The 20,037-nt window shown below is 39.1% G+C and overlaps 2 protein-coding genes across 2 annotated transcripts; one reads left to right on the top strand and one right to left on the bottom strand.

The window, feature by feature from the left end:
• Nucleotides 1-13,913, bottom strand: spata1 (spermatogenesis associated 1). Its single transcript, XM_034020080.3, has 12 exons — nt 13,425-13,913; nt 12,787-12,893; nt 11,559-11,676; nt 9,636-9,689; nt 8,374-8,734; nt 7,018-7,159; nt 6,375-6,429; nt 3,315-3,435; nt 2,809-2,934; nt 2,536-2,714; nt 1,794-1,892; nt 1-480 (listed from the first exon to the last, which is right to left on the bottom strand). The coding sequence occupies exons 1-12, from the start codon at nt 13,464-13,466 to the stop codon at nt 334-336; spliced, it is 1,551 nt and encodes a 516-aa protein (XP_033875971.3). The 5' UTR covers nt 13,467-13,913; the 3' UTR covers nt 1-333.
• A 3,796-nt stretch (nt 13,914-17,709) lies between these two features.
• LOC117404245 (guanine nucleotide-binding protein G(I)/G(S)/G(O) subunit gamma-5) lies at nt 17,710-20,007 on the top strand. Its single transcript, XM_034007061.3, has 3 exons — nt 17,710-17,901; nt 18,572-18,726; nt 19,311-20,007. Exons 1-2 carry the CDS (start codon nt 17,821-17,823, stop codon nt 18,695-18,697), a joined length of 207 nt encoding a protein of 68 aa, XP_033862952.1. The 5' UTR covers nt 17,710-17,820; the 3' UTR covers nt 18,698-18,726; nt 19,311-20,007.
• The last annotated feature ends 30 nt before the right edge of the window (nt 20,008-20,037 follow it).

The following is a 20,037-nucleotide window of genomic DNA, read 5'->3' as shown; positions in this document are numbered from 1 at the left end:
TTTCAAATTGAGTGATTTTTATTTTTACCTTATTTCCATTGTTCTTTTCATGAACATCATACTTACAGATACCCATGCTTCCTAGGGCCATGCATTTGCACAATAGATATTTTTAGATCCCTCACATTTACAATAAAAAAAAAAAAAAAAAACATTAAAAAGCAGTCAAAATGTTAACATTTTGGATCCACTACAATCTATAAAATATTTTAACCTAATACTAAAAATGTGGAAATTATGAACAAGCGATGTATTTGTATTTGACAAAGAATAATTTAACAAGTAACTTGATCTTTAAATGTAGTGATTTGAATTATAATAGTCAGTAAGTGTTCAGGCTGGGGTGCGCTGTGGCCCTGCCTGGTATCGGAGGTTCTGTAGGGCAGACCCCTGGTGCGGACTGGCTAAGGAAGACTCTGCTTTCTTTTGGGTCAGCTCTGCTCGGAGGGCTCGCAGTTCTGTGGCTGCTTGTTTTCTGAGCTATAAACAAAGACAGAGTTTACAGCAAGCGTTATATATTGACAGTAAGGCAGCATGTCATGGAGTTACAGGGTGATGAGCGTCTGTGTGTGGGTTATGAAATAACAGTTCCGACAGTTCACTTCTGCTTGTGATGATGTTCCCTCACACACAGACATTCATCGTTATAATCCTATATTAAATTATCCATATATTATTGTCATACATGATTAGTAATAGTTTATTACAACATCTTTTAAATTACACACTTTTAGTGGAAAGGTTCATGACATGTTATAAATAATAAGGTTTGTTATGCCTTAGTTGAATGCTTTAGTCTGTATTGCTTTTAACGTGTAACATAAAACATTTTTTCAAATACTAGAATGCCTGGCATAAATACCTGCTGAGGGAGCGGTGAACCTAAGCACAAGTTATGTTATTACACACGCTAGTTCTTTAGTATATCCGTAAAATGCATAGAAAATAGTAAAATAACACTATGGTATAATACTAACACCTTGTGTAACTTGTCTTGTGTCTGATGTAGTTCTCAGGCAAAATAGGTTTGATCCATTTATCAAAGATGTTATATAGAATATCTTTGCTTTTATCGATGACATGCTCTTGTTTGTACGGTGGCTCATTAAGGACGGGGAAAAATTAAACAGAAATGTGTTATGCTGAGATCACTAGATAAATGATCTCAGGATCTCAACATTTCTAACTGCTGTGTCGAGATCACAAGATAAATGATCTTAGGATTTTATTACTTCACCATTGTGTTGATAATTTATCTTGTGATCTCAACATCACATTTCATTTTTACATCAATGAGTGTACTGTATGTTTGTTGACTTTAGAAAATGCTACAACATGATTAGTTAAAACGCTACAGCAGGGATTCTTTAGAATAGATTCTTAAACTGAAATTTGACCAACAATAAATAAATAAATAAATAAACAAATAAATAATAAACGTTTGTTTTAATGCAGTAGTGTTTACTTTATTTAGCACATGCATATTAAGTTTGCTTCAATGAAACAGGTCATCTGGTTTACTATATTATTATATTAATAATAATATAATATATAATAATAATATCTTTCTTTTTATATCGTGCCTTTCATAGTGGACCACCATCACAAAGCGCTTTACAGAGGTAGACTGTGAATTGTGCATTATATGCAGAGTCACTTACAATAGGACATTGATTTAACATCTCATCCGCAGGATGGAGCACAAGGAGGTGAAGTGACTTGCTCAGGGTCACACAATTAGTAATGGAATTCTATAAAGTATTGTAGCAGCTTGTTTCACATCATCCCTTTACCTTAAGTTCCGTCACAAGCTTCATTTTAGCATCGTCAACTTTTCTTTTCAGCTTATCGATCTCACGCTGCTCTGTCGTAATTTGAATAACAAGGCCATTCTGCAAAAACAAACAAAAACATGATGACGTGCATGTCATCGGAATCCAACCCTGGTTGACGCTCCAGTTTGTTTGTATTCCCTTAAGGTAAACAACCTTAAAAAAAGGTGTTTTTTTTACAATAATTAGTCGGAATGTGTTATTAGTGAATTACATAAAGTAATAAACCACTTTGATGTCAATACATTTATCACAAGCATGTTTCCTGAGAGAAAAGTATTATTTATCGCTACTTTTTATCACAGCATTACAGTCTGGGGAATATCTTTTGCCACTTTCAACAGATCCGCTAAAGCTAAATACATGGTCTTTCCATTCCCCACAAAAGTGTGTCAAAACATTCAATTAAAATCCACTATCAACATAGAGGGTTCTAAAATGTATGGGAACCACAAAATGTAAAATATTTTTTAACCCATTTGGGGAACTATATAAAATAAAATACAAATAAAAAATAATACCAAAAAGGTTTAGCTATATCTACTATACCAAACCAACAACGAACTTCAGAACACTTTTTAGACTGGATTTTTACCTAGCGATTGGTACCATCTGGTGGCCAAATTCTGTAATTCCACAACTATTCTTTGTTGCGCTCCAGACTTCCAGACTTTGACTGGTATTGAAGCCCCTTGGTCTGTACCTTGGAGTTTGAAGCGTTCATGGGGTGTTTATGCTTCTTTCTCCCATCCCTAGCCTGCAGCTGCTGAAGGAGCTTCTGGTAATAGGTTTCCAGTTCCTGTCGGAGTGTTTTCAGTGTGTCCTCCAGGGGAGCCGTTGCCTTCTTGGTCTCGAAATACCTCTTTTTCCAGGCATCCCGTGCTGTTTAAACACAAAGGGAGGTTGAGTTTCTGGATCTGTAGCAGGGCTTGGTAACTTACAGTATTGCAGGGCCTGTATCAGCCTTGTGTCCTACCTTGCTTTCTCTTCTGGTGGTTTTGTGCTAACAGTCCTTTGGCTTTTTTCACCAGCTCCCGTCTTGCCTTTTCAAGTTGTTTTCTTTCTTGCTTTGCTAACTTCATTTGTTCAATTAGTTGATCTCCTGGCGCAAAAGAAAGGTATTTTGAATAAACAAATCTTGTGTCAGTTCTTCCATATGTGTTGGGTGTGTATTAAATTGTATCTACTTTTGTTCGTTAAAAAAAAGAACAAACCGTTACTTTATTCTTAAGAATGCTTTACATGTTGGTCAGAATCTGGTTCAAAATCATCTGACTGTATTTAACTTATTTTTACAATATTAAATGTTTTACAATGTTACAGTAAAGGGAAATTAAATGTACAGTTGTTTAACCAGTACAACAAGCTCCTGAACCAGCCTAACCAGTTAATAACTGTCCATATTACTATACTTTCCGTGGGAAACTTGTTACAAGGCCTAAAGCTATCAAAATCAGCATATACTAATCAGCAAGTACTTACTATCTGTTAGAAATACTGGGACCTCAGGCTTGTGTGAAGTCATGGCCAGGAGAGGTGGAGTAGGGGGCGGGGCATATCGAGCTGGAGTGGGCAATAGCAGTGGATTTTCTTTGACCTGTAACTGAATTCAAAAGAATTGTGAAATCTCCACTAACCACAGTTGCCATGCACTGCCCGTCACATAACTGTTAACTGCAGCCCTTTCAGGATTTAGACCACCTGCTAGTTCAGGTATTTTGGGGAACCCTGGCGAATCCCGGGCAACAAAACACAACACAGCCTCCCAAGAGATTTTTATAGAGTAAGCACTTGTTAACATTTTTACATGACTTCCAGATGGACCAGAGGCACTCTAATAAAAACAGCACATTAGCTGCAATGCCCACTGTTTACATTGGTCTTTCATTCTGAATAGGTGATCTCTTTCAATGCTGGCCACTCAGAAATTCTATCACAGTGAACAGAGCGACATGGTAATGTCTGGGGTCAGGCTATTGGTATTAAAAGATCAAAGAGCCAGACACACTGACACACAGCCTGCCCAAGTGCACTCGGCACCGTTATATAGTATACATCCATCCATCCATCCATTATCATTAACCGCTTACTCCTTTACAGAGTCACGATGAGACGGAGCCTAACCTGGCATACACAGGGTGCAAGGCGAGACTACACCCTGGATGGGATGCCAGTCCATCGCAGGGCACCACACACACACACACACACAGGGCAATTTAGAGTGACCAATTAACCTGGAGAGCATGTCTTTGGACTGTGGGAGGAAACCAGAGTACCTAGAGAAAACCCACGCGAACACGGGGAGAACATGCAAACTCCACACAGACAGTACCCTAGGCTGGATTTGAACCTAGGACCCGGGCGCTGTCAGGCAGCAGTGCTAACCACTACACCACCGTGCCGCCCCCTATAGTATACAGCAATGGCCTAAAGTTTTGTGACAAGCTAGAATTTTAGGATTGAGACATCATTTAAAAAAAAAAATACTATATGAACATAATTTAGGGCAGCAGTGTGGAGTAGTGGTTAGGGCTCTGGACTCTTGACTGGAGGGTTGTGGGTTCAATCCCCGGTGGGGACACTGCTGCTGTACCTTTGAGCAAGGTACTTTACCTACATTGCTCCAGTAAAAACCCAACTGTAAAATGGGTGATTGTATGTAAAAAATAATGTGATATCCTGTAACAATTGTAAGTCACCCTGGATAAGGGCGTCTGCTAAGAAATAAAATAATAATAATTTAGATCTTTTATGTAACATTGTGTAATCAAAGAAACTACAAAATGATATCGAAGCCATAATAGTAGTAGTATTACCCAAACAGTATTTCATGTTAGATTTCGAAATGTCACACTTTTCAATTGTCAGTTTTTCGTTAAGTATATGGAAAACTACAAAGCGGTATGTAATTCAATATATTAAGGTAACATTATTCAGCCGGTTTCATTCGGCTTTATGTTTGCCCAGAGCTGTAGTTAGTGGGTAACACAAGCTGCTGATATACAGCATCAGATTATTTTGTTGGAGTTTTTTTTTCTGTTTGTTTGTTTTTCAGTGAGATTAATACATTTTAAAAGGTGCTTTTATGAACAGTGGCATTTCCTTTTGCCAGAAGTGCAGCATTTCACTACATTTTTTTTTCTGTGTGACTTCCCTTTTTTAAATCTAATTTTAATATCTTTAATGACAAGGTTTTTACAACAGGGTTTTATTATCTTTTACATAATGCTTCCTCCTGGGCCTTGGTTCCAGTCTTTCGCTAAGCAACAGGCATTTTTACAGCATCAAAGCTCAAGTGGAAGTGTTTCTCAACACGGCAAGCTCATAGAAGGACAATTGTTTAGATGTGTTTCTGAGGCCTAAAAGACAGCTAGTCTATTTAACTGGACGGCAGGTCCAAATACTGCAACTGTTTAATTAGTTAATAAAAGGGCCTGAGGTCATGAAAATCAAACATGAAGTATTTTAGTATTTTAGACAAATAAACTCCAGGGTGCTGTGGCTGAGTGCATCTGCCATGGAATATGAATTAGATTAATAAACTCCAGGGTGCTGTGGCTGAGTGCATCTGCCATGGAATATGAATTAGATTAATAAACTCCAGGGTGCTGTGGCTGAGTGCATCTGCCATGGAATATGAATTAGATTAATAAACTCCAGGGTGATGTGGCTGAGTGCATCTGCCATGGAATATGAATTAGATTAATAAACTCCAGGGTGCTGTGGCTGAGTGCATCTGCCGTGGAACATGAATTAGATTAATAAACTCCAGGGTGATGTGGCTGAGTGCATCTGCCATGGAATATGAATTAGATTAATAAACTCCAGGGTGCTGTGGCTGAGTGCATCTGCCATGGAATATGAATTAGATTAATAAACTCCAGGGTGATGTGGCTGAGTGCATCTGCCATGGAATATGAATTAGATTAATAAACTCCAGGGTGCTGAGGCTGAGTGCATCTGCCATGGAATATGAATTAGATTAATAAACTCCAGGGTGCTGTGGCGGAGTGCATCTGCCATGGAATATGAATTAGATTAATAAACTCCAGGGTGCTGTGGCTGAGTGCATCTGCCATGGAATATGAATTAGATTAATAAACTCCAGGGTGATGTGGCTGAGTGTATCTGCCATGGAATATGAATTAGATCAATAAACTCCAGGGTGATGTGGCTGAGTGCATCTGCCATGGAATATGAATTAGATTAATAAACTCCAGGGTGCTGTGGCTGAGTGCATCTGCCGTGGAATATGAATTAGATTAATTAATTCCAGGGTGCCGTGGCTGAGTGCATCTGCCATGGAATATGAAGAATTTCATGCAACATTAAGCAGCTCAATCCCAATCAAGGGCAGTGCTGAATGAAAGCAGTTTTGATCTGGGGCTGCTGTGAATCTGGTTTAGGTAATCACTGCCAGTGGACAACAGTCACCATCACTAAAACCATCACCGTATTACCAGTCCACAGCCACACCGGTATCATCTTGGATTTCTGGTGCATGTTTTCTTTAAGTTAATCATTTCTTGTTTTTATTCATACCTCACTTATTCGTTTCTTGTTATTGTGTGTCAAAGGTGCCGATTCCTCAATTTTCCTAAGATTTGAGACAGAATGCAGACACCAAGTTAGAGCACATATTACAAAAACAGAACTTGTTTTACCACAGTGACGTAAGACTATAGTAACAGCACTGATAACTTTTAAATATATAAGACTTAAAATGGTGAATTTCATACAGAATGATGTACCGGTACTTTTTCAATAGGACATGTGCAATTAAATACGTGTAGATAATTATAATACATTTCACTGTATTTCCCAAAGATAAGGTACATTTCACGCAGTTCCTGCAACACATTGTTATTTAGGTAAGAATTAAAAAAGATATGAGTTCAGTGCCGCCAAACTATTTACCTGCATGCTGGTCTTGTAAGAGAGGGGATTTAAAAGACGTTTGATACATTTGGGCAGTCTTAACGTGAGCTTTTACTGTGTAGCAATTATAGAACAACATGACGGGTAATCAAAAAAACATTAAGGGCCCTTTTTTGTGCAAAGAATTTCTGAGAAGAATAAAATGGTACTAATCTAGCAAGATGGACTACTTGTAGTTCAGTTTTAGTTCTGACAGCAAAGGGTGTCCTTCTCCACTAAAATGATTGCATTCTCAGCTCTCATTTACCTGTTGATGCTTTGGCTCTGTAAGTACTCAGTGTCCTCCAGCGACTCAGGGACCCCAGAATCCCTTGTATTGTTCCTCAATACCCGTGTATCCTTAAAGCTCTTCTGATTTCTTGTCTGCTTATTTGGGACGGAGGGTTTGTCTGTATTTTGAGACATTACAAGAATGTACAGTATAGTCTGCAGGTACCACAAGCATGGCAGTGTTCATCGCAAATTCTCTTTTTTGTTTTTTAAAAATAATGGCTGTGAACCATTTTTACAAATTCCATGTACTTCAAAGTATAGACAGAACAACACTCTGTGTTGGCGAATCTGCTTCTTTCTATTTTGGCATATGGTCTCATTTAACCCTTTGCGGTCCTATGTCGGACCTGGTCCAACATTGCAATTTTCACTTTTAAGGTTCAATGTCCGACATCATCAAAAAGATGTAAAAAACAGGTCTCTAGTCGTTTTTTCTCTGGAAAAAGCTGAGAAAACCATTCAATGGCCAAGTGAGACCGATAGGAGCTGAGAGAAGCCGAAAAAAAAAATGGGAGTATCTCATGAATACAGATAGCCCCGGCACCACATAGATAACACGGACATAAACAAACAAGATAGCTGCTTCTGCATCCAGCGCTCAAAGAATATCACAGACATTTGCAGAGCTTTTTTAGATGTTATAGTAATAAAATAATGACTTGGATCGCATTATTGAGGAGTTTGGTGATAAAACGAGTGATCAGGAGATGATTTATTGGTATGTACTATTATTAAGACGTATGTGAAAAATATAGCGAACAAGGGGTGGGGCGGGGCTGGAGATGCTGTACTGAGTGTCCTGTTGATATGCAGTGCCTTTTAAACCTGTTTTACTGTAAAAAAAAAAAACAACTTTTAAATAGTGCATCTAAAATAAACTGCGCTTGTGAAAATAAATTGGACCTGATGTGCCTGAGACGCGCTGAATAAATGGACTGCAAAGGGTTAAAACCAACTTGGTAGCAGTATGAAATATCAGAGTTATCGTAACTAATGTATTCATAACTAATGGCCTCAATAGAGCTCTCAGAATCATGTCTAACCTGCAAGTACATTCAGGAAGAGAACTACAGTAACTGGTAGGGCGCGGTTAAGACAGTTGGTCCATAGGTTTATGATTGTATGTAGTAGAACATGCCTGATTTAGATGGCTGTCAGGACAATTTATGATCCCTAATGTAATAATCAGTGTTGTAATAAAAGTATCCTGGATTGCCTACAAACCTCTGTGTAGAATCACTGCATTCTCCATAACCCTGAATGTTACCCCTAAACAAGTTCTTCACAAGCTCTCTAAAGTCAGTGTTAGGATCTCTCACAATTAGCTCACCTGCTTTCTTCCTAATTGGAGGGGGCTGCTGCTCCTGAGTTCTCTTCCTGTGATCTGTCTCTTTATTCCACCCATGATCCTGAGATGGTCTGGTTTCTTCCTGTTCCTCCTCTTCCCAGCTGAGTGATACGCTGTCTTCCAGGTTCTTGATGGGAGAAGGTTTTTGAGGAGTCCTGTGGTGAATCCTGGGGAGTCTGGAAGCCTGTCTCTTCTCAGCTGGCAAGTTGCTAGTTCTCTTGGGAGACCAATAGGACTTGGCATCATTGCTGTTAAAGTTCTGTCTGTCAGGCGTGAGTGACTCTGAATAAACACTCCTGTCATTCTCTACTCCTGGCAGCAAATAGAGTTCTGGCTGAGGGGCCTGAAAGAGTCCAGAAAAATCATTTTCAAAAAGGGTCCAATAAAAGTTACAAATTAGTAAATTGAGAATCTGATGCTTTCTGAAATGTGTCGGCTGAACCATCTGAGAATATAATATTTTTTAACCTTGCATGTGATTCTAGACTTGTGCAGCTAAACAAATGGAAAGAATATAGCTACTGGGAACTAGCTATTCAAACATATTACAAATGACTTTAGAAATGGAACAAGCCCTTAAAGGGTACACAAGGACCTTACATTTTGACCACTTTTTTAAACTTTTAAATTGCATTCCCTGCCTCAAGATGGCTTCACATGTACCTGCATGGACCTCTCAGAACTACATTTCCCATCATCCTCCTGCTCACTAGTAAATTCATCTCTTGAGGCAGAGAATGCAATTTAAAAGTTTAAAAAAGTGGTCAAAATGTAAAAAGAAATTAAAACAATACACACACCTTACGTAAACAGTTGTAGCAACACATGGGAACATGTAACACAATACAATAAAAAGGTCCTTATGTACCCTTTAATCTAGGAATTGTTTTACTTTTTTATTTGGCAAAAACAATGTATAGAGGGTTGGGCAAAGAATCAGAAAGATGTGGAGCTGACAAATGTTTTGCTAGTGCGCTTCTGGCTGCCCATGGTGACCCTGTGTTATGGCTGGAATTTCAATATTTTTGTCAAACCTCTGTATACAGTAAAACAGAAATTGCAGTTATTGCTCCAGGATGCATGTAGACCCATCCAATTTTTAAGGTATCCTGGGGGCAACAAACAACCCATTTCAAACCTATGTTATACGTCTCTCAGAAAGTAACCTCTCACACTGTCCAGCAGTACATTTAACATGCCATTAAGTAGAACAAATAAACAGAAATCAAAATAAGACAACATACATAAGGTGGTGCAAAAGACTTCACTTTCAGTTCTCTTTCTTGTTTTGCTTTGACCTGAAACAGAAGATGGAAGTAAATACTTTAGACACACAAACAGCACCCAGTCCAGTTAACTTAACAGCTCAGAAATAAGAACATTTTGGGAACGTTTCTGATGTATACTACACAAAACCTTTTGGCATCCTCAAAATCACTAACAATGTATGTCTTTCCACAGCAGACCTGCACAGCGGTCTCCTGGCTGATCACCCTGTGTCTTTATTTTCTAGACCTATTACTCCAAGTGATGGGCTTTTAATTACAACATATTATTTTAAAAGGTACTTAGCATCTGGTTATGCACTAACAGCAAAGATATGGTACAAATTGCTCTGCTTTTTGGCCAATCACCTACAGCACACTTTTCCACCGAGGCCCGTCAGTGCTTCGCTGGGGCAACAATACCACAGGGCCAAGCACGCAGTCTGCTGTCCTTTCATTGGGTTGCCAAGAGCCTGACTTCACTTAATTAATCAAATTGATTCCTCTGTGCTTTCCGTTTGCTTGAAAAACAAGTCATAGAGGCCATCTCTTAACTTGTGCTGAAGTGCAAGGTGATTATTCACCAGGGACACATTACATTTTATAATGTCTCCTAAATAGCACTCTGAGTGAATCTGAATTACAGAGGCACTGTGATCAGAAACTGTCTGAATTGCATTGGCCATCGCCACACATTCCACAAAGAAAACATGAGGAGTGATCAATCAAGGATTTAGATGAATACACACAGGCCCCAAAGGTCAGTAAAACTCTCAACTGAGAAGGGTACCCTACGTAAAAGTCTTACTGTATTTTTCTATTTAAAGGGGTGATTGTGCAAACTGCACCTTAGACTAACATAGATATACTAACATCGGCAAGATCAGCAAAAGTGTGCAGTATGTAAAAAAATTGAGTCAGCACCATCTAGTGAGAATGTGCTGTTATTGACAGCAATAGAAAAGAAAACTTGCAATAGTGTAGTTCTTCACCAGATGGTGCTGCCTCTTGCAACTATCCAGACACTTTCCTATTCTGCTTTTGGTACCTATGTCTCTGGTAAAACAGAATCTAGCAACTGGTGTCGGAGAACTGCTCCCAAATTCAGATCAAAACGCCATACTTCTGTGCAATAATAATACGTTAAACACAGCCATTGCAATGAGACCGACTCGTAAGGACTGCAAATATCACCCACGTGTACGAGAACAGAAAAGAAAACATGAAAATGCGACTTGAAACTACGCATTTAGGGAATCTTAATGGCTCTTTGTATTATTATTATTTAGATCCTGAACTTACCTACATCAATGGAAAAAATGTTGCCAAAGGGTAACACTGCCAGACATTGCTTAAAGAGCTAGTCAGTCACAGACAGCACACCACTGATAACAGGTGCAAACATGCCTCGGCTTGTCTGATGACTAACTGCTTGTTTTTTTTGTGTGTGGAGTTTAGAAGAGAAAAACTTAAAACCTGCAGTTGTTGTTTTTTCTTTTTAACTTGCAGCATTTTTCAAGTTTATAATTATATACAGATTTTAACTATATCTGCACTGGCCCATTATATGGTTTATCTGACCAAATCTAATCCAATTGGCTGAAATTAACTTAAGGCAGTTGCTAGCAACAACACTGTCCAATCATGTGCCAAGGAATGCACTTAAAGTGGGATGTTGTAATGGTACTTGGCGAACACAATAGCCAAAACAGCAGGTGAATGTCTAAGTGGCCAGAATTCAAACTCTTATTTCCACTTTTGTACACAACCCTCAACTTCACTCTCTTTAAAAAAGCCGCAAACCCAGTTTCCTTTGTTCCAGTAAAAACTCTACTGGTACTAACATCTGCCTAAAATATTATTCTGCGATTGTATATCTTACCGATGAAAGCCAGTACTCACCAAGGCCAGACTCCTACCCACACATTTTAAAAAAGCACATCTTTCAGTCGCTGCATCTTCCCCCAGAAGTTCTCCAATCTGATCTCGCAGTGCTCTTAAACTCAGATCAGGACAGACCCTAGAAAACCACGAATACACTGATCATAAACGCTTTCATGTGTTGTATGATCTTACACTTCAACACTGTATAGTCTCAGCCAATGTAATAATGATTTCTGGGATTCATGTATACAAATAATGTAAATCACAGCAGATCACTCTCTACTTTAGAACATCGCTTGGACAAATCATCCACTCTGATTGGCCAAGATTCATTTAGAAATTCCAGCACCACCTTATTGCTGTATCTCAAGACCTTGTTTACATTTCTTAGTCTTTTTATAGGCTATATGGACTGTAACACTCTCTAAGCTGTACTGCAGTTTGTGCAATATACAGAGTCTGTATAGGTGTGTTAAAGGCACGGTCCATTTCAAGTGTTATTGCTAACATATTGGAGGGCAAAGGTGGACGCAGAGGGCCACATTTAATATACAATGCTTTAAGATCGAGTTGCACTTCCTTGGTCATGTTACCTGGAGGTGAAATTGTCCCCATCCCTTCAATGACTTACTTGCCTATGGACTGACACACTTTCAGCCAGTAAACATGACATGAAATGTAACAGATTTTCTGAGAATAAGGCATGGAAACTGAGAACTTTCTTCAACCTAATGTACAATCGGGTATCATGTTTTAAAGTGAAAATAAATGTTTGATATAACATGTGTTTCTTTCAAAACTGCACATTTGAGGAGTATGTAGTTAATGGAACTGTAAAAATGTAAGACCTGTGGTATTGTGTTAACTACAATCACTTTAAGAAACTGTGTTCCCATCATCCTTAAGAAATCTCAAGTTTTGTGTTCCCCAGTTTTGGTTGCCAATTTCTCTAAAACATTTTTAGTGTTACTAATTCTGTTTTCCAGAGCTTAATCAGCCTATTTTGTAAATGCACTACATAAAGCAGCAGGGTTTAGATGTAATGTATAAGTTTAACAAGGAAGCCTTAACAGTGATGGCTTGTTTACCTAAGGATATGTAATGTTTAGTTCAACACAGCATTATTTACTTACTGTAGTATTTACTTTACAGACTGTTTGACATCTTATCCCTAAGCAACTTGCGTAAATAACTCGTGTAAAAACAAAACAAAAAAAAAACAGTTATCTATGTCTGTAGTACTTACCGTATAAAACCAGCAGAAATAAAGGTATCAATAGCATCTGTCGGGACTCTGTTTAACTTTGAATTCCATTGTTCTTCTGGGACGTAGAAAACGTGAAGCTCCACCAACTAAATTTTCAACAGGGTGGTGAGAAATCAATCTAAGACTATCATAATCAACCGGTTCAGAAAATGTACAGTTTAGAGAATGATGCCCTGACCAAAAATGCTAAAATGTTTGTCATATGCAAAATACACATGCACTTAATTATTATAGGTTGCAATTACAGGAAAAGGCATATTCACAATCAGATTTTAAAATGAGCATTTCTTAAGGGAAACGGCTTTCTTGGCTAGGCAAACGTTCACAGCATCCACAAACAATAAAAAGCAACTTGTACACAGTTACTAAACAAACTAGTTTCTATAAAGAGAACACCAATATATTGGGTCCCCCCCCCCCCCCCCCCTCAGAATATGACTTAGGTCTACATTCAAAATAATTTAAACTATTATCTAATTGTGTACCATCAATTCAAAAACAAGGATGTGAACACTCGTTCTGTAGAAAATATAACTATTCAAATTGTGTGTTTAATAATACTAAACAACTAACAAATTAACAACAACAACAACAACAAAAAAATCAAATATACATACCGCAGCGGTTGGTGGTCTCTTTTCCTCACACAGTTTGTTCATCAGTACAGCCCTGATTAATACTTCAAGCGGAATTTAATTAACATTGACAGTCCAGTCATTGTTCAGCAGCGGGTGCTTTTTTTATACTCGGTATGTAATTTACACTTTTAAACATTAGTCTTTTTACCAAAGCATCAACTCCTTTAATTAAAAATAGTTATCCATCAGTGCTGCACACTGCGTCTTGTGTGAAGTGAGCTGTGAAATACTGTGTAGTGGGTTCAGTGTAAAGAGGAGTGACGCAGAACTGCACTCCAAAGAAACAGTCTTCGTGCATGTAACATTACCACTGAAATAAACAAGGGCTGAAATAATGTTTGAGGTGTGTTGTATTTCTTAGTGTGCGATTTTGTCGTGTGCGACCGGGTGTATGTTTCTGGGTATGGGGATTAAATATTATAAAGATTATTAACATTAACATTAACACATCCTGTAAGAATGCCAGACCATAACCAGTATTCAGAAAGACAAGTTACAAGCTTGAGGTAACATTTCACATTTTTTGCAGTTCAAAGATTCTAACGCCTATTTAAGTTTTTTTAAATAAATAAATAAATAAATAAATAAATAAATTATTATTATTATTATTAATAATAATAATAATAATAATAATAATAATAATAATAATAATAATGTTTTAAAATAACTGCACTCTTTGTTTTTTAAATATTTGTGTACCTAATTATTAATTATTTGACAAATATTATAGGACAAGTTTGGTTGTATTGGTAATTATGTGCCTATTGGGATTGAGTGCTGTTTTACTTTCTCTCTTTCTCTCTCTCTCTCTCTATATAGTAATGGAGGCCTGCAGTGAAATTTGTTGCTTCTCCACTCTGCAGCTATGCTAACCTTGCTGCAAGCAGGAAAACGCGCCCCAGAGATCGCAGGGCTTGGCTGGCGGGAACCAAGGAAGGGGATGTGACGGAGGCACTCTGATTGGCCAGGGTTAGCCCAGCCCTCGCTCTTGGATCTCTAAAAAAGGATCTGGAGGAATCTAGTGGTGGGGAGAATACGCGTGGGAGACTTCTGGCACATTCCCATCCGTATAGATGACCCATATGGGGACTGGAGTAGTCCTGTTGAGCTGAGGCCAGATGGAGAGCGAGTGGTAGCATACTCCAGCCGGTCCCTGAGCAAACCAGAGCGACGGTACTGTGTGATGTGACAAGAACTGTTCCACTACCAGCACTACCTCTGCAGACTACCCTTTACCATCTGCACCGGCCTTCAGAGAACTAGAGGGGCAGGTGGCGTACTGGCTTGATCCCAAACTACAAGATCTGGGCTGGGTGCTCCATGCCAACTCTGATGTCCTGTCACGCCATCTCTTTGCTGAGGGGAGCCAGGCAACTTCAGTGGCCTACAGCGAGCTGTCCATAGTCACCATGGAGGCGACAACAAGAGCGAGATACTAACCAGCAGCCAGCGTTGAGCTGGTTCGAAGACCACCGGAGGCCGCCCTGGGGAGAAATCGCCATGCAGTCAGCAGCCACCAAAGGGCTGTGGTCACAGTGAAGCAGCCTGGCTATCCGAAATGGGGTAGTCCCGGGAGGAGCAAAGGCAAGTGGTAATACCAGATCCCCTGAAAACGGCGGTGCTCCAAGCTAACCACGGAACCCCCGGTTCGGGACACTTTGAAGTTACCAAACGCTAAGGCAACTCCAACAAGCTTTCTACTGGGAGCGCTGCCGCCAGGATGCTGAAGACTGCCTGAGGCATACGCTCTGCCAGACCAGGAGGCTGTAGCACAAGTGCTGCTGGAGAGGTTCTTCTGCCGGTTCGGGGTTCCCCAAGAGCTACACTCGGACCAGGAAGACACACAGCTGCACCCCCCCAGTGACGGGCTAGTGAAGAGATTCAACCGGGCCCTCTCCATCCACTTGCCATCGCCACCGCCGGTCATCAAAAGGACTGGCTTGTCACACAGCCATGCAGGAATCCACTGGCTGTACCCCAGCGCCACTAATGCTTGGCCGGGAGCTCCGGACCCTGGCTGATCTGCTGTTCGGCCGATCTCCAGACCGCCGCAGAAAACATCCACGGTTCTGAGTATACCAGAAGCCTACAGGACCGTCTCGACAGCACACATCACTTCACCCGCAGCCTGCTCCAGGCTGCAGGGCTCTGTTAAAAGTGACAATTCATGGCTGTTGAACGTATGGGTCTATAGCCCCAGACAAAAGAGGGGCCACTGCCCCAAGCTGGACAGTGCCTGGATAGGACCCTGTCGGGTCCTGGAATGACTTGGAAAGGTGGTCTATCAGCAGGATCGCGACCGTCTTGCCCCTTAGTGGGGGAGGGATGACAATGGCCTGGTGGACGGGGCTTGAGACCCAGACCAACCTAGACCCGGGACCCCAGCATGTTTTTGCTTTCTGCACTCTGCACCCATGCTGACCTTGCCACGCGCGGGAAAAGAGCCCCAGAGACTGCAGGTCTCGACTGGCGGGAACCAAGGAAGGGGATGTGACGGAGGCACCCTGATTGGCCAGCCGGGATAGCCTGGCCCTTGCTCTTGGATTAAACCTGAACGGAGTAATTTACATGAATGTTGCAAATTTTAAGGGACTGGGGTTATATAAGAGGCCTGCGCGCCAGTGAGTTGTTGTTGTGTGTATGCAGCCTTTTTTGGAAGATAAAGGTTTGGATTCTTACCACCATTACAATATATACAGGGTGATTAGAAAGTAAGTTTACCACATGAGATATGGTGTGTTGATGTTTATATATATATATATATATATATATATATATATATATATATATATATATATATATATACACACAATAACTGCCAGATGCAGGTGATCATTTAACAATTATCACTAAAATTAAACAATTAACACACACATTTGCACGTGTGTTTGGCAGGGAGGATTTTAACCCCCTCCCTGTCTTGCTACAATATTTATATGTGTGCGCGTGTGTGTGTGTATGTAAATATTAAGTGATTACACGGTTTTTGCTGACATCTTTCAGCTATAGTTATCTTAATTGAGAACAGATGAGTCAGTAATGCTGTCTAGCATACTGTATTGTAAACCAACGCATATTAAAAATAAACTTCAAAAATAAAATAGGCAGACAGAAAGAATAGCAAAACCTCTTGGCTAATTGCTGCCACCTGGCGGTCATTTAAATGATTACATCATATGCGAGACTAGTCCAGTGTATAGTTCAGTGCTCTACACAAGCATAGCTTGAACTATTAACTACATTGTACCCTCCCCTGGTATGTGCACAAAACTCTTAACCTACATATACATACTTAATCTATTCTGCTCTAAGTCACTGGTGATTGCTGAAATAATTGTTTTCCACTTGGACACGACTTCTTTAATCAAAGGACTTGCAACCAGTAGACGCACATCCCAATTAGGTGCAATCAATCAGCAAACAACTTCAATGACATGCCTAACTCAGAACAATGACGATCTGATTGGCTTAATAGCGGTCTGTGATATCTGGTAAGAAACAAACAAAACAATACAATGCAGTCTCGATATTTGCTCTTCATCCCTCTTCTTACCGCTTAGTTTGCTATATTACTGTTACCAACCTACATATCATGTTTTAGTTCAAGTAAACAAAAATGCTCAACTAAACTAAACTTAGTGCAGTATTTCAGTGTTATTTAGCTGACTGTGATTAAGTGAAGTATACAAATGAACTTTTCATTTTTAAAGGTTCAGCACCTCTACTGGTACAGCAGAGTAGCCCTTCGTTGATAAGGTACCAGAAAACTATGACAAGCCAAATGATCCTTTTGAGATATCTCAGATTAATTTAGAGATATCTCTTCATATTGTATGATAGCTCTAAATCATGTCCAGATATCTCTAAACATTATAAGATATCTGTAAATCAATTATATCAAGATTTCTAAAAATGAAATAAAGATATCTCAAATTGATTTACAGATACAATTGCATTTTAATATCTCTAGATAATTGCCATACAAAACAGAAACAACTTCTCATCTGGTGCTGTCTGCATATTCCAAATTGGAGTATTTAATTCAAGGAAAGACTCTGATACTAAAGACAAGAGAAAGAGAGAGAAGCAAGCCTAGATGACTGAGGTAATTCTAATATATCAGCATTTAGATTTTCAAAGGTTGTAACATCCTAATAAACTTGCGTTCACATATGTAATCAAAAGCGTGGTGTATTGTGACGTCATACGAATCCCCCACACTTCTCTCGTAAAAGTTCCTGTTTTCGCCAGCAGGTGGCGCGCACAACTTATTTTAACCCCCAACCGGAAACGTGAGTAGCTGGAATCGTAAAACAACAAGAGAAGCTGTTGTACTTTTATTCGGAGTAATATAAACCAAACCTTTGAAATCAGAATGTCTGGATCGTCAACCGTGAATGCAATGAAGAAAGTCGTGCAACAGTTGCGATTTGAAGCAAGTATAAACAGAGTAAAGGTAAGCTGAAGATAGAAAAACGAATCCGTTTGGAAGTGAGTTTACAGGGCGTGGGGAGCATAGTGCTTCCGCTGCCATAGTTCTTTGTGGTCGATTTTTTGTAGAAGTTAGTATTTTTTTTATCTCTGTGTAGTACAAATTAAACTAATACCGCTTACAATAAAGAAATACATATTTGTAAAGCTAATCTTACTATATAAAAAAGTACTGATTTCGAAAGTTTGCATTCATTTTTTTTGTTTTGAAGTTAACCGTATTCAACAGTATTAAGACTAAGCTAAACAAGCCAAGTGAATACGTATGTCGTGCTAGATCTTTTTTTTCGGTTAAGTGCCTAATATTGTTGTTAATATCGTTTTTCCTAGGTTAAAAAATCCTGGTATTTGATAGAAAATAGCACGTTTCCGGAGTTTTCTTGTTAAGTGAATTTGGGCGTTTTTCTTTCCTCTCTAGGCTTCCCTTCTCTCTTAATCGTCTTTTTCGTAAAACATTCTCCCCAACCAGAAACTTTGTGTGTCAACAGAGAACAGCTGCTAGAAAATCAAGTTACTTTTTATTTTTTAAACGGTTCGATTTTCAAATGACATCTTTTTAAGAAGTGCAAACGATGCAGCAGACTTCGAGCTATATAGAAGTTACTGAATAAAATATTTCGTTTTCTCTCTCTCAGGTGTCCCAGGCCGCCGCTGAACTGCAACAGTTTTGCTTACAGAATGCCCACCAGGACCCTTTGCTGACAGGGGTGTCTTCCAGCACAAACCCATTCAGGCCGCAGAAAGTGTGCTCATTTTTGTAGGGCGAAGTACCTGCTTTTCTCTTTCACTGGTAAGGTCTTGTAAGATTACTTGCAAACACCGTAAATTGCGTGATTAAAAAAAAAAAAAAAAAAAAAAAAGTATTAAGACAAACCATGGAACGGCGCATGTCAGTCTCAGTTTCCACACACCACAGTATTGTTTTTCCCTGCGGCCAAGTAATTTGCATAGTAGAACGGCTGTAGTCAAGTTATTTTGAACCGGACAGTGGTATGCAAATGCAGTCATCTTCATTAGATTACTGTGAAACTGCTGCTAACTTGGATCCCCCAATTCTTCTGTAAAGGGCTGTATCAGGGCTGTCTGGCCTGTCACTGGAAAGTCAGCCTTGCAACATTTATGTAGTTTTCAGCGTTCCAACCAGGTACATTTTTAAACCACTGGTTTAGAAATGTCCAAGGTCTTTGCCAAAATAATAGCAAGGTTATTAAAAATGAGCTTGTGTTTTAGCATTTTTCCCCCATCTACTGTTACCAATGTCTCAAAATAGCTACAATTTTTGTCCAGGTATTTTAAATTGGAAGCAATGTTGACAAGTGTCCTAGATGAATGCTTGGGAAGGCATGCTAACAGTTTTTTTTCCCTGTCTTGCAGGTTTATAATGCCAGATCTTTGCAAACCAACTCTGTTGCCACCTCCCTTGTCGTCTGAAGACTTTTTACATGAACCATTATTTCAAGTCTTAAGTGCCAGTTCTAGACTTTTATTTTTATTTTTTAAAGCATAGTATTACCTGACTATTTTTTAAACTTTACCTACCTCTTAAGCTTTAGTTGCCTTGCCATCTTTATTAAAGAACCAGTTATGTATATATTTTATTGGGGAAAATTAATTTAACAAAAGGGACTGTGAACAGACTTAAGAGTATTTGCTTAGTATTTACACTTGTGGGCTGATCAATGTTTGTACTTCCTTCTTGTAAAATGATAAATCTGAAGAAAATACTGTCCCCATTTTATTTGATTGTGGAACCAAACTGGATTTCCCCTCTTAATCCAATTCTCAAGTCTTGATTGGTAATATCTGACTGATGATGACTCTGCTTAGATTCAAGAGCCTGCTGGTGGGATCAATGCAGTTATACTTTGATGTCTTTACATGTTCTAGCATTGCATTATGCAGTTTTGGGGGGTGAGGGTGACTTAATTGAACAAAAATGCCTACTGTGGTTGTAATAGAAATGTCAAACTCCACTTTGATTCTTAACTTTGTAGAATATTGGTTTACTGTTTGTCATTTGAAGCCTGCCACCAACATAGTTGCCTTTTAAAATAAAATGAGTTAAATGTCACATTTGTAATTTTCTACTTTTTTTTTTTTT

This window comes from Acipenser ruthenus, chromosome 10, assembly GCF_902713425.1.
Source record: "Acipenser ruthenus chromosome 10, fAciRut3.2 maternal haplotype, whole genome shotgun sequence".
NCBI lineage: Eukaryota > Metazoa > Chordata > Actinopteri > Acipenseriformes > Acipenseridae > Acipenser > Acipenser ruthenus.
The sequence above is the reverse complement of the archived record's forward strand: the minus strand, read 5'-3'. Positions and strand labels throughout refer to the sequence as shown.

Bases quoted from the DNA above. Each gene is read 5' to 3' on its own strand.
- LOC117404245 (XM_034007061.3), top strand. From the start codon at position 17,821: ATGTCTGGATCGTCAACCGTGAATGCAATGAAGAAAGTCGTGCAACAG. The intron at 17,902-18,571 runs GTAAGCTGAAGA...TCTCTCTCTCAG, and splicing joins CAAGTATAAACAGAGTAAAG to GTGTCCCAGGCCGCCGCTGA.
- spata1 (XM_034020080.3), bottom strand. From the start codon at position 13,466: ATGAACAAACTGTGTGAGGAAAAGAGACCACCAACCGCTGCG. The intron at 12,894-13,424 runs GTATGTATATTT...TTGAAAATTTAG, and splicing joins AGAGACCACCAACCGCTGCG to TTGGTGGAGCTTCACGTTTT. The intron at 6,430-7,017 runs GTAAATGAGAGC...CTCAAATCTTAG, and splicing joins CAGAGCCAAAGCATCAACAG to GAAAATTGAGGAATCGGCAC.